Source organism: Sturnira hondurensis, unplaced genomic scaffold (assembly GCF_014824575.4).
Source record: "Sturnira hondurensis isolate 20B ecotype Veracruz unplaced genomic scaffold, ASM1482457v3 Scaffold0013515, whole genome shotgun sequence".
Classification (NCBI taxonomy): domain Eukaryota; kingdom Metazoa; phylum Chordata; class Mammalia; order Chiroptera; family Phyllostomidae; genus Sturnira; species Sturnira hondurensis.
In genome coordinates, this window is record NW_028086146.1 from 4,503,852 (window position 1) to 4,522,162 (window position 18,311).

The following is an 18,311-nucleotide window of genomic DNA, read 5'->3' on the forward strand; positions in this document are numbered from 1 at the left end:
CTATTAGAAAATTTAGAGTCAATGTTTATAAAACAGGAAAGAATGGACAGAAGGAAATTTCAGTATGCTTCTTTACTCTGTGAGTAATAAATGGAACGTTTTAGAACACCTAACTCTTTAATTTGGCAAATGTAGGTTTAACTGCCTTAACACAGGTAAGTATTTTTAGTTTATATTTCCAAGTATTTTCAAATGACTCAATGTCTTGTCATCTGTTTTGCTAGCAGCTTTATTGAGATGCAATTTACATATCACATGTCATCTGATTTTTAAGTTTATATTTTCACATGGGTCCAACCAACACTGCCCGGGTCACCCGATGCGAGTTCCGACTTGTGGCTTACTGGCCAGCAGAGTGGGCGTGTGGTGCTTCTGGCCTCTTCAGCTCCTTAAGAATAAAAAGTACTTTTTAAGAACTTGGAACAAAGGGGATGAAAAAAATCTCTGAATGTTATTCCATAATACCATAAAGGTCAAACTAATGAAGCCAGAAGCTACCTTCATGAGAAGACATGAGCTCTGGCTGGAAGCACTGGCGCTGTGCGATGGCATCAGCCCTTGGCTGCCGAGGGACGCCTGGACTGCCTCCAGGCAGGCACCTGTACTACCATGACCTTGGCTCAGTGTGGGGCCTCTTGTCTTTTAAAGCATTACAGAGTTTGAGATGAAAATGCTTTTCCTTTTGTGGCCATCATGAGCTTCTTTCTTTTGTTTTTCCCCCTTTCAGGTATGAATTAAGTGAAAAGATGTTGTCTGCATGCAACTTACTGAAAAATAACATAAATGACCCCAGAGCTTTGACCAGCAAGGATATGGTGAGTCTGGCCTACAGTGCAGTCCCCTGTCTGTGCAAAAATGCCCAAGTGGATGCCATTGTCAAGGCAGCTGTAACCTGCCCTTGGCCTGCTGTTGCTGGCACGCTTTCCTCCAGACTATTTCTAGCACATGTGGGCAGAGTGAGCATCGTGCTGCCCTGCTCACTGGGTCACACTGTGGACCTTTTCCTCCGCCCAAGCTCAGATCTGCTTCTCTACCCTGTACTTTTCTCGGGGGTGGTGCGTCTGTGAGGCATATACTTGTACATGGAAGGGAGGGCTAATTGCAGTCATTCATCACCTTTCTGTGTGTTCTGCTTCTACTTACAAAACCTTGTGATCCAGGGAGCAGAATCCCAGGATTTTATCTTTCTAAGTTAGCATATGTTTTGTTTTGTTTTGTTTTAAACCTATCTGGGCCACAGTCAGCATTCCTTTTAATTATGAAACTGCATGTTATGTTCTGATGTGGAATGCAGGCTGCCACTATTTTTAAGCCTCGAAATAACTGCACTTGTCATCTTCTCACAGTTTGAGAGATTCAGAAGCAAATAGCCACGAGGCTGATGGTTGCCATAGTAAGTGTGATGGCACAACATTGGACAGATAAACATTTCTGTGGCAGTGGCGAATGGGCCCATTGCCAAGTCTGTCACTCTCATGCATTGGCAGAGTTTTGACGTGGGGCTTCTTTCATAGGTCAAAGCAGCTCTCCGGTTGGCAGCTCTATTCAGTGCGTTGAGAAATGCAGGGTTTTTGTGTGTGATTTTAGATAGTAGTGGGCATTTGAATCTGCATTTTAGCAGTAGATTTAATATGAAGTTTTATGCTGGTTAACTTAAGTCAGCAGCTAGTGAGAAACTTGATTTATAAGGGTCACAATATTATAGGGTTATAAAACCAAAATGTTACACCAGGAAGGGATCTAAGGAGTTCCCCAACCCTGGACGGCAGCGAGGTTCCCTCTTGCACTACCGACACAGTCTGCAGGAGAATCGGCGGTGACTGTCCCAGGCGTGAGAAGAGCGTGTGTGTCTGTGCCCAGCAGGCCATTCTCTCTGGCTTATCCTTCTGTAACTGAGGCCCTAAAGGTTGCAAGTCTTGCCTAGGGTGTCAGCTGCTAGTTAGCGCTGGGACTAGGTTATACCTGTCTTGAGTACTGGTCCATGCGGTTTTCTTTTTAGTCTCAACTAAATCATATTACCCTGTCATATGGTACCTTTTAAAAAAAGTGGTGTCATCTCATATTTGTTTACATTGCTGTAGAAACTTCAATCAGCACCCACTGAGTCTTGACATTCAGTTTCGTGTGCTGAAGAAGGAGCGTGGCAGGGGTCTTTACAGAAGGAAATACTCCGTGAGGTTCCTGGCCTGGGTGGGCCACAGAACCGCTTGCTGAACTCCCTCCGTGATAAACTGAATGCTGGTCTATACCTTGGCCACAAACAGCAAAATCATGAAACATCACTACAGCGTTAATATTTCCCACTAGGTTTAAACTGAACTGAAAACCGGTGCTTTCAGGCTCCAGGTTTTATAGCTATAATATACCTTTTATTTAATAATTCTCAGAACACTAGTTTATGTGGTCTTCAGGGAGGACTTGACATTTCTTATGACCCCAGACTGCCAAACACTGTCTGGCACACATTCTGGGATCAGAATATTTTTGTTTATTGAATATCCATTTAGTGAAAAAAGTGCTCAGAGTTCTGTGCTGTGAAAAGTAATGGACAGTGTCAGGACTGTCTAACCCTTACAGGACACTGGCTGCTTAGCAGTAACAGAGTCATGACAGCCAGGTGACATGATGATTTTCCTTTCTTCCATGGAATGCCAAAGAAATAGAAATTTGTAGCTGTAAAAGAGAGAGCAGAAGAAAAGAAAAATTTAGATGCATTCTCTCTTGGCCAGGACCCTAAACGTGTGAATGGGCCAAAACTAACAGTAATTAGTACCAAGTAGATGAGGTGGAAGCTCCACACTCCAGAACCTTCCATGGGAAGAGGACTTCTTGGGTTCTGGTTACATGGGTGTTCCACCTTTTTTTAATTTATTTTTAATCTTATAAAGAGCAAGCAAAGCACAAATGAATGGTGAACTTATATAAAACAGAGCCCATGAAAAGTGTTGTAGTTACCCCCATCACCAGCACTGGCTGTGCCCAATCGACCTTGAACGTCATGTGGTGCGGGTTTGACCTGATCATCCATGCAACTCATGCCACGTTCATATATGTTCACGCCCTAAGAGCAAGTGAGTGGGGCCGATGAGCAAATGCAGGTGATCTTACTGGGAAATGTCCATTTGTCTCAGATCTGCTTTTTACCTATTCTCTGTGGCTGAGCATTTGTATTTAACATTGGAATGGGGATTAAATGGCTGCATTTTCATGGTCTCCCAGCCCAGTGCTGTGGCCATGGATGTTGGAGAAGTTGAGGTCGGTCAAGCTAGGAAGGAAGCAGCATAATTAAGTGTGGGTTAAGTAAGTTCTTCTGTCCCAGTTACAGTGAAAATCATTTGCAAGGCCAGAGTAACTACATAATTTTAATAGTTCAGTAATAAATAGAACCAGGCCCAAGAGTTTTGCATGTCTTGCCTCACTTGCTCTCACCATAAACACTGAGAAGGAATGCTATTTTTATTGTCCTCATTTTGCAGATGAAGAAACTGAGGCACGGAACAACTGTCTTTCCCAAGGTCTTAAGCGCTCATAAGTAGCAGAGCCAGATTTTGAACCCTCGTACAGCGTGTATATGGCCTCTTTTATAGAAGTCAGAATGTGTTTGTGGTTTAACATCAGGAAAGATGTTCCAGTTTGGAATTTGAGGCTTCCCTTAGCGCTCTGGGTTTCGTTAGTTGTTTCTGCGAGCCAGTTCTAACGGCATATACTTTGACTATAAAAGGCTTGGTTTCTTGGGCTTTCAGCTAAGTCTCAGAAAGTCTATAAATAGAAGAACTCAGACGGAAGGTGGAGACTGGATGAAAGAAGGTGAAGGGATGAGCCAAAGAATGTGTATGCATAACTCGTAGACACAGGCAACAGTGTGGTGACAGCCGGGTGTGGGGGGCGGTGGGTGGGCGGCAGGGGCTGGGTGGAGATGGGCAAAGGGGGAAAATGGGGACATTGGTAGCAGAGCCAGTCATAAAAATAAACTAAAAAAAAGGAACTAAAAGCGTTAGTGTCTTGGTGTCTTGGCAGAGGTTCTGTCTGAACACCCTCCAGCACGAGTGGTTCCGTGTGTCCAGCCAGAAGTCGGCCATCCCAGCCATGGTCGGGGACTACATAGCTGCCTTCGCGGCCATCTCCCCCGATGTCCTGCGTCACATCATCAACATGTCCGATGGCAACGGCAACACGGCCCTTCACTACAGTGTGTCTCACTCCAACTTTGAGATCGTGAAGCTGCTCTTGGATGCTGGTACGTTGGCTGTCCCCGTCTGTTCTCTAAGAGCCCTCAGGTCGTGACTCTCCTCAGAGAAGCTGGTTGATCTGCTCCTCGATTCCGTAACCATCCTCCACTGCTTTTCCACAGGATGTGGCAAGGTTGTCGTTCTTGTCTCATCGTAGGAGGACTGATGTTTCAACAAAGCTGGGTGACACAGATTCCAGATCTGTTTTGAAAGGAGGTTTGGGGGCTCTTCTTGCTGCAGTTGCGCTGCCTTCAGCAAGGTGTATCCCTGGGAACGATGTGACTCGCATTCCCTCTGCAGTCGAAGCACGCAGGCCTGGTGGGCTGGCTCTCTGGAGGCAGCGTGCTGTGTGGGGCCAGCGTCTTGGCTTTGGGGTCCATGGGCTGCACAGTCGGCCCTGGCTCCACAACCTCTGTTCAGTGGTCTCAGCGGGGTGTGCGCTTAGCCACGGTGGGGACCCAGCAAAGGCACCAGCGCAGATTATGGTGAAGTCATCCCCACTTCCACCAAACGCACCCAAAGTGTTGTTCTTGTATCTGAACCATAGCAATGAGAATTGTGGAAATTCTTGTTTGTAATTGGAACTTGTCGTCCCAGAATAGCCAATGGATGTGCTACGGATGGAGTGAGGAGGTGCTACGTAGAAGGGTCTCTTTAAGGAATTCTGAGCTTTCACGTTGCCTAAGTGGAGCCGCCCAGTGGCCCACATAGTTCCCACATTATTTTTACTTATTTGTGAAATACCTGTTTTTACTTCTCGTATGTGACAGTGCCTCAGTCCAATTAGTGAAAACACAGCATGGAAGTCTGATCTGGTGTACGGCCGTAAAGTTGTCCAGGTTGCTCATACTGCTTCTTGACCCAACGGTCCACCTTTTCCTTCTGTTTTATGGGCGTTGGATTAATGCCGAGAAGCAGCCAAGCGGATTGGTTCATTTTTTCTTCTAGTTTGCTTGCTCCCAGTGCAGGGGCCATGTTAGGATCAAATGGCCTCCATCGTTCAGGAAGGAACTCCAAGCCTCCTTCCCTTCAGACGGTCCAGACTCTACAAGGGGCTGGTGATACTTACTGTCAGACCAAGTTCTGGTTTAAACAGAGAAGTGGACAGGATCCAGGAAAGCGAAACGACAAGATTTCAGGGTTACTCCTGAATAGAACGATGTAACCTGTCCTTGGAAAATACATGGGGGCAAGATATTTTGGCAAATTACATGATTTTAATTAATTCCATGATTGGATTGCTTTGGTTAGTCACTTTTCCAGACTGACTTTTTGCCGCTCACCATTATAGACTGGGAATGTGACTCCATCGAGGTGTCTGTGGATCTGAGGTACGCAGCGTCTGTGGAGCATGAAGGTCACAGACAGCGAGGCGTCTCGGAGAGCACGTCTGCTCAGCCGCTTCCCCGTCACACACTTTCCCTTTTCTACAGGAAAAAAATACGCCCTGTAGCAAACGCCATGTGTCCCTGGGGTACAGTTGTTCTAGAACTCGAGGGAAGTTTTCGAGGTACCTTCTCTCTTCACTCTGTGTGATGGAAAATACCCTAAACACTTCAACTGTATTTGGTCACACGGGAAAGTCTCTTTTCTGCACCCTCCATCCCTTTCATTTTATTAGAAGGTGCCGAAGGAATTTAAAAACGCCGAGGAATAATTTCACCGCAGAAGATCTTGTAAGAATTATAGGAGCAGGAAAGGTCTGGTTTACAGGGTCTGCTGGACCCAGGCAGTTTCTTAGGGGACTTCACCCTCTCTTCTCCCAGACGAGTGTCCAGAGTCAGTGTCAGGTGACTGAAATTCTGCTTCTAAGGGCCTTGACAAGTCAGATCGATAAACCCCGGGTGCCAGAATGAGTCGTGGTTTCTTAAGGGGGCAATGCCTTATTCAGAGTTCCAAACACAAGACTTCACAGATCTTTTTCGCTTGTAGCTCTTGCTGCCTTCTTTACTCCAAAACAGAAGTTTCCTAATCACAGGTTAATGTCAGTTCCCACATTATTGTTCATTCTTCACAGAAGTTATTACCTAGCCAGCCTCCCAGACCTCCAGGCTGTTACAGTCTACCCACCAGTTGCTAACAAGACATGCTTGAAAGCTCACCATTTCTTCAGGCCTCATAAAATACCCCCCAACAAGTTTTTGTTTGACATTAAAAACACCACCCTGGCTGGTGTAGCTCAGTGGATTGAACGCAGGCCTGCGAACCACACGATTGCGGTTCAATTCCCAGTCAGGGCACATGCCTGGGTTGCAGGCCAGTTCCCAGTTCCCAGTTCCTGGCAACGGATGCATGAGAGGCAACTATACACTGATATTTCTCTCCCTCTCTCCTTCCCTTCCCCTCTAAAGATAAATAAATAAAATCTAAAAAATAAAAAATAAACACATCTCACATTTCTTTCCAATCTATTCTCGGATTTTGACCACCTGAGGCTATTTCATTGGATTCTTCCAAACACCCTGTCTTCAGTTCATGTTAGGAGATGGCTTCTCCCTAAAAAAAACACTTGTCTTTGCAGACGTGTGTAACGTGGACCACCAGAACAAGGCGGGGTACACCCCCATCATGCTGGCAGCCCTCGCCGCTGTGGAAGCAGAGGAGGACATGCGGGTTGTGGAAGAACTCTTCGGCTGCGGGGACGTGAATGCCAAGGCCAGCCAGGTGAGCACTGTCTTCCCCGGCCGCTCATGTTCATGCTCGCTGACGTGGCCCTGACGTGCTCCGGTCCCTGCACCGCACCTCCCGCCACTGAGCACTTGCTCGCCGGCCTGGCCCCGAGTCTAGGCCGCCTGTCTGGGATGACCAAGCACACTCATGAAACACTGACTTACACTTCCCATTGGAAACCTCTTTGTCCTTTGCCTGTGGTGCCTCTGTTTGGAGCAGTGTGTCCATAAACTTGAGGTCAGCCCGCATGTAAGTGACTGGGAGTCCCCAGCATCTACCAGGTGACGAGTGTCTTCATGTTGAGTAGTGAATGCCCCTGGTCCAGAGGTGTTTGTAGTTTGACTTAATTAACCGTCTTCTGACTTTCCAGCTCCTTCATATAATGAGACAGAGCTTCCAGGCTAAATGGAAAAACTGACTCATTACTTTGTGACCTAACTTGTTAACTTATCTCAACTCATGAGAAGCTGGTTGCTCTATGCCTCCCACCAGCTGCCCTTGAGTGACTGCACGTCCACTTCCCCCTCTGTCATCCTGCTCCCTCCTCCCCCGCCCCGCCCTGCAGCACGGCCCCACTGTAGGCCGCACCCTGCCAGCCTGGTAGGTACTTTCAAAGTTCACGGTCATTTCTTGCCACAGGCAGGACAGACAGCCCTCATGCTGGCCGTCAGTCATGGGCGGATTGACATGGTGAAGGGCCTGCTGGCCTGCGGTGCTGATGTCAACATCCAGGACGATGAGGGCTCCACTGCCCTGATGTGTGCCAGCGAGCACGGGCACGTGGAGATCGTCAAGCTGCTGCTAGCCCAGCCCGGCTGCAATGGCCACCTGGAAGACAACGTAAGCCATCTCCCTCGGGCCGGCGGGCCAGGCGACTGCAGGGATGCAGGAAGGTGCTGGGAGTACTGCTCAGCATCGGGGAGAGAGCATGTCCTCCTTGATTCTCCTTGGGATTTGCCTTGCCATCTGTGGCCACCTCGGTGGCCCAGCTCGGTGGCACTTACTGTGTGCCACCTAACACTCCACTACCTACAGCCAAAGGCAGAAAGATAAATAGGCCTCACCCCCAAATTCATTAAGGGAGGAAGGTGATGGGCATGCACAGGCACCGCATATTGAAGGGGAAGAAACAGGTTTGCAGCACAGAATCAGAACCGGGATAGGAACATGTAAATCCACTGGGAAGACTAGGCCCTGGCCAATTTGGAAGTCTGGATTTGGAGGTCTAGCCATACACGCTGGCATTATTGGGTGACTAGAACCATTATCACCCCAGTGAAGCACTTTCCCACACAAGCGAAATTCAGGCAGGGGTGCCCTTCACTGGGGCCCATCGAAGTCATGTTCTGTCCGCTTGGGGGTCTGGGCCATCTCGGCCTCCTTAGGCGCGTCTCCCCACTCCTGCTTGGGCCGTTCCCACATCTTCACTTTCCTGTCCCCTGCCAGGCCCTATGCCATCCCCCTTCGCAGATAACTCCCTGCCCGGGAAACATCCTGAGGACGGCTGCTCCTCCCATGTCCGCAGACCAGAGAGGGCCAGCACTGGTAGGGGGAGGCACAGGAACTGACATTTGGGTGGTGACAGGGTTGAAAGTTCCAAAGACCCCAGCGGTCGGGCTGGCTTGCTTGTCTTTGAAAGTTTATCTCTGTGAAGCACAGGTTTGGTCCAGAGCTTCCTTTAACTCAAAACAGCAAAAAGTTACAGGGAAAACATACTCCTGTGCCGTAAAGGTCAGGTCTGCTCAGGGCAGGTGCCTAGTGGTTCGAAGGGCCCACGGGAGCCTGAGCTGCAGTCGGACCACGTGCTGTCTCTCACGCGGGAGCACAGGGAGCGTTCCCAGTCCTCTTCCCTCCAGAACAGTTCTCCTGTATCTTTCGTTTGTTTGTTTGGCTTTTCTTCTACTCCCTCTCAGCAGAGAACAGCTTCGGGATATTAGTAAAAAGAGGTCCAAGAGCCACAGTGACTTCCAGTCACCTCAGCTCATTGTCTACTTCCCTATCCTGAGGCAGCAGGAGGGCAGGCAGCTGGCCTCCCTGAATCCACAGAGTGGGAGGGAGGGACCGTGGCATTCAAGCCACATGCACATTGTTTTCTGCGGCCAGCAACCTGAAGGGAATCCTTATTCCAAGACGACGCAGCAAACAAATTGTGCTGTTTTTTGACCTTGATGCGCCTTTAGATTTCTCTAAATCCCTGAAGTTTAATGGAAACCTAAAATTTAATTGACCCTTTTTTCTTCCCATGTTTAGCGTTTCCCTCATATTTTCATACAATACATTTCTGCAAGCCAGCAGGACCTGGTGCTTCCCCACTGAGGTCACCCGAAGCGCTCCCCAGGGGTGGTTAGGATGCAGGATATCAAAAGATACACCTTGGTACAGGCCTGTTCATTTGTAATTGTAAGAAAAAAAGAAACTAAAATATGCTCCTGCCCCGTCATCTCCTGCTGTCCCCTGTTGGTGGGCACAGCGGTTGAGTGAGGATTCTTCACGGGCAGCCGGCACTTGCTGAGGGTCCACAGACCTGCCCACTGACCACTATGAGGCCAACACAGAGAAACGGGGCGATTGTCCGCTTGACCGTGATCTCCGGGGGTGGGGTGCTGTGCCTCATCGTTCATGCTTGTGTGTGCAGGGCATAGCACATAGAGGTCCAGGGAAGTTCCCGGAAGGATTGGGCAAACGGCACAATCTGGGCTCCATATCAGTTATGGGAGGGTATTTTGTTTTGTTACCTTTTGGCTGTCTGGAAGCTTGAGAAATCCAACATGGCTTGTTCCTTTCGCCTTAAGGATGGCAGCACCGCACTCTCGATCGCTCTGGAAGCAGGGCACAAGGACATCGCCGTTCTCCTCTACGCCCATGTCAACTTCGCCAAAGCCCCATCTCCGGTCAGTGTTGTGCATTTGGCATTTGTTAACAAATGCACCGCTCTGGCGGGCCCCCCTTCCTCGGAGTTGATGGGAGGCACGGGTTCTGTGGTGATTCTGAAAATGGGAGTTTTAGTCTGGAGCACAAGAGTCCCCCACTTTTACCCCACCCAGAAGGCCAGGAGTGCTAACAGCGTAGCACAGGCTTGGACGCTTCTTGTCCTCAGGAGACAGACACTCACATCCTTGCATGAAGGGCTTATTCTGGGCAGAATTATTCCCAGGCATACCCTGAGCCCACGAATACATTATCACTGTGTTCCTGGCACTTTTCCTAGTACAGATCATGTGAGTAGCAACCTGTGGTCCCACTCCTAGCACACATAGTAAGAAGAGGCCAGAGAGTCACAGTAACTTCCAGTCACCTCAGCTCATTGTCTACTTCCCTATCCTTGAGGCAGCAGGAGGGCAGGCAGCTGGCCTCCCAGAATCCACAGAGTGGGAGGGAGGGACCATAGTATTCCAACCACATGCAAATTGTTTTCTGCGGCCAGCAACCTGAAGGGAATCCTTATTCCAAGAAAGGCAGAAAACAAATTCCGCCAGCAGGAAGTTGACTTCCCAGGACAGCTGCTCCTGAGCGCCTCCTCCTGGGGGATCTGTATTCTGCGGTCCAGCTCTCAGCTGTGGCTCACCGGTGGTTGTTAGCTATGGTGCACCAAGTGCTTAGGTCAGAGAGAACACATCTGCCTGAGGTCACTTACTAACCCCCAGTTTTTGCCTTTCCTGGTCTCCAGGGCACCCCCAGGCTTGGAAGGAAGACATCTCCTGGTCCCACACACCGAGGTTCCTTTGATTGAGTATGTTAAGTAGCCGTCCATTTACATGCCACCATTAAGCTGCTAATTGATCCTGTTGGGGTGACAGACACTGAATGTATACATATCGTGCCTGAGCTCACCAGCAAACAACGCATAAAGCCAAGGACTGAAGACTGGGGCTGTCACAGTGGAGGCTGAGCCAGTGAGGGATTGCCAGCGGGCGCGCACCGCCTCCCTTCTGGCCACCTTTCCTCTGTGTAGGGCACACGTGACCCCAGTCACTATTGCCGTTGCGTCTCTGCTCCATTATGCACATTTGTAGGAAGCTGTAACCGGACCTGAGCGGGCAACTTCTGTCCCTTCTCCCCGCCGCCCCCACCGCCGAGAAGTGTCAGGTTCTCATTGGCACGGTGTTTTAAATTTTCCCACAAGCATTTCTATGTACTGATGGGGAACCATGGGAAAGCTCTTCCAAAATTCCATTCCAGGATGGTTTTGTTGATTTTTCTTTCGCCTTTATTATTTTAAAATACGTATGTTGAGATGACTTTGATCATCAGCAACTTGGACCTGGGCTGGTAGGTTTCTGGGTTAATTTCTTTTAAAATTAAAAGACGAAACTCTAAAAAAAGTATAACATTACAAAAGAAAATCTTTTCAGTTGGTTTTATCTGGGTGGATGTATTTTATGACTTTATATAAAAGTATCTATATAAAATTGACACAGTATTTTCATTTTTTATATTCCATGGTAATAAAAGACATGAAGAACTACATGTAACAGTACCATGTTTTTATTAATAATTGCACAGCTTGCTATCTGACGACAAAGGTTGGATCCTGTTAGAGGAATTGGCAATATATCTGCCTCTAGAGAAACATAGTGTTGTTCTCCACCTATTTATGGGTTCCTTCACACCATGTCACACTTACTGTGGTCTTACATGTATTTAAATGTTTGAAGTGCCTTAGATTCTTGCCATATTTTCAAAATAAAATTTTATTAAGCTCTTCGCCTGTCCCTGCTTCGTCTCTGACAGCTGTCTGCCCCAATCCTGTTGGCTCACAGGTGGATTGCGCAGGGAGGCCGAGTGCCCGTCCGCTGCTCCTGCGCTCGGACAACAGAAGATATTGAGAGCTCCGCAGCACCGCTCCTTGTTACTCAGGTTGCACGTCACGGCCTGAAAGGCAAAACCTTGTTAGGCCAACAGTTCATCAGACAGGTATCTCCGAGGGGAGCCAGTGAGCTAACTCGTCTCACGCGCAGAAGCACTAGACCTTGATTCTAGTTCTGAGTGCAACTGCTTGAAGCCCATAACGATGAGGCAAGAGAAATTAAGCTAGACCTTTTTATTTCAGACCTCTGCTGGCCCTGCGGCGCCTGTTTTCAGGTCCTTTTTATAAAGTAAAGGGGATCAAGTCCATCTCGTTACAACGGAGAAGCACAGTGGCCAGAGTGCGTACCCAGTGGGAGCTGCTGCTGGTGCATTTTTAACGCAGGTCATTTTTGAGAGCCAGGTGCGCTGGAAATATATCACGGAGGCTTTTCTTAAACCTTTCTTCCTTTTCATTTTTCCTCTCCTTCCTTTCTTTCTCTTGTTCATTCCTGAGCTCAAGAAAAAGCCGGAGACTAGATTTTCCCAGCAGGGATCGTGTCGGCACAGTGCTTGCTGTGGAAAAGCTACAATTTGCATGAGCTCGGCCGTTTGCATCTTTTAGAGAAAAAGTTGGTTGGCACTGTGAAGGGCATTGCTGCCAATTCAGGCCGTCTAGGGGCCGTAACAGACGCGCTCTTCTTGCCGGGGCCTCTGCGGAGGAAGGGCCGTCCTCTTCCATGAACCGTGAAAACAAGGTCACAGCCTCCTGGAGTCACGAGCACCTCTTTCCCTCCTGGGACAGATCTGCCAGTTCTAGGATTTGGGCTGAACTTTGGTTCAGTTAGTTACTCAAGGCCGAGTTCCATCAGATCTGAATAAGCACAATAAATTACAGCAGAAGAGTATTCGAAGAAGAGTGGGCCTGAGAGATTTCAGCCTCTTAACTCCATGAGCTCCTTTTGAGCAAGGAGGGCTGTATCTTACGTGGTGTGGGGTTTGGGAATTTTCTCTGTTCCATTTGGGAAAGGAAATACTGTAGGTGCTGGAGAAAACAAATTCCAATGCTTGAGTTCTGCGTTTCAGACTTGTGTTACATTCTGCAAAAGAAAACGAGTGTGTTCATCGGAGTGAGGTCTTACTCAGTACACAGCTAACTTCTGGGTGGCGTGTGCTCCCTCAAGCCTTGTTTGCTGTGCTAACACTGGGCACTTCGCATGTTTTTATCTTGGGACCTTGGCACACTGTGTAGACCAGCCTGATTCTCCCCGTGGCACAGCTGTGACTTTTGGAGGCACGAATCCATAAAGGAATTTGTGGGACATTTGGGCAAGGTCTCCAAGAGAGACCAGGCAGAGGGCTGGAGACTCCCGATTTTATTTTCCAGCTTCAGTGAGGAGAAGCCTAAACCCGAGTGACAGAGTCAGTTTTTCAGACACTCTCCTCCTGGCAATTAAGAAGCTGAAGGTCAGCACCTGCCCCAAGACAAAAATAGTGAAGCAATCGGGACTTCAGACTTTAGAGAAAAACTGACAACTTGTCCTGCCATTAGGACTGAATGGACTAGAGCCCATCCTCACACAGGGGGGAGCCTTGATTCTGGAGAAAGTTACCCAGAGCCCACTCTCCAGTACTAGCCCCCCAAATAAACGACACGTCAGGTCCCTACCTGTAATTTTCCAGTACTCCAATGGGAATAACTGTACCCCTGACTTGTGCGACACTGATATACTGCAGATGGGTGGTAATGCCTGCAGACAGAATCAAGTAAGGAAACAATTTTCTGCTCAAGAGAAATAATGAGCAGAGTAACCATTATTTTCTTTAAATGCTCATGGGTCCTTTGCAGGGGAAGCCCAGCTGCATGCAGAGAAGTTTTTGTTTTTGTGGTGCTGCGTGTGAGCTTCCCCCTTCCCCGCGGGCATTGGCATTTCCCGAGAGCCTCGAAAATGCGCGCTCTGGGCCCCACCCTGCAGGTTCTGCTGCTTTAGGTCCGGGGCTCTGCTTGTTAAGGAGCATCCCTGGTGTTTCTCAACTCGACCTTCTCAATACTCCTGAATTACGGGACTCTACCCTTACACATTCTTTTCTAAACAAGGTAAGCGGGGTGGGGAGAGCTATAACAAAAAAGAAAACATTATGTTTTGTGTTTTATCTTTGATGAGTAAGGAGCCAGCCTGGTCTCTGTGTGGCGTGTGTCCATGCCCAGTGGCATTTCTGGCAGGCCAGGCGCCTGGCTGCCCGGACCCATGTCCTGTGTGTTGGGGGGAAGGGAGGTGGGCGTGACTCAGTACATGGTGACAGTGGCCGCGCAGGCAGACAGCTCTGGGGGTCTCCTCCTAAGTTAATCTTTTCCTTCCCCACATCCTTGTGAAGCAGGCCTTCCTGCACAGGAAGAAGGCCGTGACCCATTTTTTTGGCTTTGGAATAAAGACAGTTTTCTATTTTCTTTTTATACTGAAAGCACGATTTTTTTAAAGCCCTGGCTTCAACCAAGGACTATCTCATTCTGCTTTGTGCCATAAGGAAATTACTAATCATACGTTAACTCCATTCTTATTTAGCACGGCTGTAATTTAGAAGCCAGCTGATTGTAAAAATATATTTAAAGTACATCTTGCTGAAGATTATTACCACAAAAGGATGTGGCTGAACCCTTGGCCACAGTGTTCCAGAGCTGCTCACACTCACACTCCCCGCCAGAGTCATTTCCTGTGGGGAGGGATTGGGAGGTCACAGTGGCTCTTCAAGTGTGAAAGATGGAATTAGCGTTTCTAATGGTATCCCAAGACACCTGTCCTGAGTCCTGGCAGGGATTTTGCAGAGACGCCGGAAAGCAAAACACCATGTTTTAGGGGCACGTGCCTGTGCGGATCCGTCTGGTTTTCAAAGGCATTTGGGGAGGAGCTGATATTTTAGGAAACCGGTTGCCCACTGACTCTCCATCAAGACCTTTGATCATTTTGCAGGCAAGAAAATAGGAACTGTGTTCCTAATTTTCAGAGCATGGAAGCTGCATAGAAATATTCCTAAAACCAAATGCCAGTCTCGTATTTGAGCCAACATCAGTTTTACACTTGTTCCTCATTCCCCAGCCCAGAAAGATCCAGTTAACCCAGCCCTGGACCCACCTGAAAGGGCGAGGCCATCTGAAGGGAAGAAAGAGAAACACCTGAGCCGCAGGTGGGCAGGAGGTGCCTTGCTGCCCGTGGTATCAGCTCAACACTGTGTGAAGGTTGGCTGGAGACCAAGTGGCAGCTGGGCGGACCACTTACTTGTCATGCCAAGCAGCAATGAGATTCTGGCTATGATTCCGTCTGCTCTGTTATGACATACTGAATGTGCTTAAATAAACAGGTATGAAAGACGATATTCATTAATTCGGTGGCATGCCTGAGATTAGAGAGCTCTGACCCAACCCTGTCCAAATGTGTTTCTCCCACTCCTCCTGAAAAGCCAGTCTTCCTGCAGGGAGCTCGCTAAGATCACCTGTTGGGCTTGGGTTGGTAACAGCACCTGCCAGGACCGGAAAGTTCTGGTGCCTGGCCAAAGCGTGCTAGCTGGATGAATGACCGAAACAGTTGTCCAAGTATGGTGTTGGAGGTCAGGAGAGACTGTTACCATTAAGGAAAGGGAAGGAGGTTTTTTTAAAAAAAAAATTATTTATTTATTTATTTTTAGAGAAGGAAAGGGAGAGAGAACAGGAGAGAGACATCAATGTGTGGTTGCCTCTGGCACGCCCCCTACAGGGGACCTGGCCCGAAACCCAGACATGTGCCCTGAGTGGCAATCAAACCTGCGACCCTTTGGTTCACAGGCCAGCACTCAATCCATTGACCCATTCCAGCCAGGACTTAACTTTTTTTTTAATATAAAAAAATGGGGGTGGGGGGTGGACAGGGCTGAGAATATAAGACAGAAACCTGTACGTGAACAAGAATTAAATAAAAAGTATATTTAAAAAAAAATGAAAAAGTTTGGTCAGAAAAGACCTGGGGAAGCAAGTTAGGTTTTGTTGACTTGAAGGTCAGTGGGAACAAAGAGAAAGTGAATATAAAACTGAGAGTGTTGGCCTTGCCATTTCTTTACTGTCAACACACAGCTGGGCTTCCCATGGCCATTGTGGCCCCTGCGTAACCTTGGTCATCTTCGTTCAAGCTGTTCTCCCATTCTCCAATTCTCTTCTGGGTACTACTTGCCCACTTTTTAATTTTTTATTGATTTGAGAGAGAGAGAAAAACATCAATTTGTTGTTCCACTTATTTATGCATCTATTGGTTGCTTCTTATATATACCATGACCAGAGATTGAACCTGCAACCTTGGTGTATCAGGGTGACACTCTTAACCGAGTAAGCTACCTGGCCAGGGCTCTCTACCTGCCTACTTTTGAAGTTAGGCCTGGCCATGTGACTTACTTTGTCAAGAAACATTAGTGGACATGACATGAGTCAATTCCAGGCAGGAGCTTTAAACACCAGTGTGCAGCTCACCATCACGGTGCTCCTGGAAGCAAGGGTTGGGATGGCCTTTCCATCAGCCTGGTTCCTGAGGGGCCGTGGAGTCGAGTTCCCTTGCTAATTTGTGTTACAGGTGTATTATCAGTAAGAAATACACCTTTGTCATGATAAGTTGGGGGAGTATGCAATGATTTGTGAAAACCACAGCATAACTTGGGCTTTCTTTATTGGTATAGAAATTGGTTCTAGGAAGTGGGCGCTGCTGTAACCAAATGGCTTAGTGATTTGCAGCGAGCGAGGACACTGGCGTCGAGAATTCAATCCCAAAACACAGAGAAGTATTTGAGTGGTGCTTTCCCTAATTCCCCTGAGAATGGTGTGTGTCAGTGCCGCGGCAGATGCACCAGAGAGAGGGTAATATGTTACGTAGATGGCTTAAGGCACGAAGGACTAAATCTCTTTGGGAAGCACAGCCATTTCCTATGTGCCTTGTGAGGCAGATTGTATCTCAGAAACTTGTAGTTCTCAAACTCGAACTCACCTCATAATCCTCCCAGCGGTTGTGACAACGCAGATTGCTGGGCCCCACCCCAGAGTTTGTGACTCAGTGGGTCTGGGAAGAGGCCCAAGAATGGGCATTAGTAACAGGTTCCCAGGTGTGGTGCTGATGTTGCTGGTCCAGAGAACACTGCCGAGGGGAAGGAGTATTAAGCATTATAAGTAGACTTCCCTTATCTCAACCACAGGTACCTGCAGGCTAAGGCATCTTTGGTGTCCACTTCTTCATGGGCTTTTATTTGTTTGTACTTCCCAGTGACTAAGCCTTACAGTTAGCCAGTTTTCTGTGGACCTTTTGCTCCCCAATTTAAAAACTGAATTTGAGGCCCTGGCTGGTGTGGCTCAGTGGATTGAGCACCAGACTGTGAACCAAAGGGTCTCTGGTTTGGTTCCCAGTCAGGGCACGTGCCTTAGTTGCAGACCAGGTCCCTAGTAGGGGGCACTCAAGAGACAACCACACATTGATGTTTCTTTCCCTTCTCTTTCTCCCTCCCTATAATAAATAAATAAAATATTTTAAAATATATAAATGAATAAACAAATAAATAAAAACTGAATTTTATAAAGATGCAATTGTTTAATGTCATGTCTTTCTTTCTACAGCTCGTACAATAATACATCAAGTGTTTATAATCCTGTATGTATCCAGAATTGGGTTTTAAAACTTGGCCAGAGGACACGACTTGAATCACAGCCATTGTGTAAGAAAAATGACCTACATACTACACTTAGAAAGAAAGAAAATCTTTATTTATGCTAATCCCACTGAGTCTCTCTTTGTGTCGGCTCACGCTCTCATGAATGCTCATTTAAAAATCACGGTCTGATCCAAACCCCAGTGAGGCAGAGAGCAAAGGGTGTGCTGCATCGCGACTGTCTCAGCTGCTGCCTCTGAATCCCGTCACTGTGCTCCCGTTCTGCCACCAGGCAGAGACGCACAATGGTTTCCCTTCACGGAGCCAGGACAGCAGTCACTCTGGGTGCTCACGCCAAGGTCTGAGACAGAGGCATTCACAATGGAAACTCCACAGGGGCCCATGGGGCCAGGAACCAACTCGAGGGATCCCCTGCCTGAAGACATAGAGTATATGCGGTTCTGGGGTCAGAGGCTGAATTGAGATGAATAAAAAGAGGGTGAAAAAATCAGTGTTTCACTGGGAAACCGGAGGCAACTTGTTTATATCTTCCCCCAACTATAAATTCACCTCTGAGAGACAAGACTCGCTTCCAGCAAGTACACCTGCTGACACTGACTGACAGCAGGCCTTGGGTGACCAGGGAACATTAATGAAGTTCTTCCACATGCTGCATTCGATCACTGTCAGAATACGTGACCAAACACATCATTGAATAGCCAGGAGCTTGGTGACTAGCATAAAAACCCCTGCTGTATGGTCTGGTCAGTGCTGCCCTTAAAAAGGTGGGACAGAGTGCTTTTATTTACCTTCATGTGTCAGAGAGAGTGACTCCAGCTCCGGGGGTCAATAATCCCATGACTGCTAGAGCAGAACAGACTTTGACTCACGAACATGTTTTGCTAGATTCTTATCTGTGCTTCTAATCCACATTGGAATCAGGGAAGCCAGGTACTGCCATTACCCATCAAGGAG

The 18,311-nt window shown here is 47.9% G+C and overlaps 1 protein-coding gene across 5 annotated transcripts in view; it reads left to right on the forward strand.

Moving 5' to 3' along the window:
* Nucleotides 1-11,185, forward strand: part of KANK1 (KN motif and ankyrin repeat domains 1) — a 126,379-nt gene extending 115,194 nt beyond the window's left edge. For all 5 annotated transcript variants that reach the window (XM_037061719.1, XM_037061720.1, XM_037061721.1 and 2 more), the window contains 6 exons: nt 728-815; nt 4,018-4,237; nt 6,751-6,893; nt 7,539-7,739; nt 9,692-9,790; nt 10,567-11,185. In XM_037061719.1, coding sequence (XP_036917614.1) covers nt 728-815; nt 4,018-4,237; nt 6,751-6,893; nt 7,539-7,739; nt 9,692-9,790; nt 10,567-10,629 — 814 coding nt within the window. In that variant the 3' untranslated portion in view covers nt 10,630-11,185. The remainder of the gene's footprint in view (nt 1-727; nt 816-4,017; nt 4,238-6,750; nt 6,894-7,538; nt 7,740-9,691; nt 9,791-10,566) is intronic.
* The last annotated feature ends 7,126 nt before the right edge of the window (nt 11,186-18,311 follow it).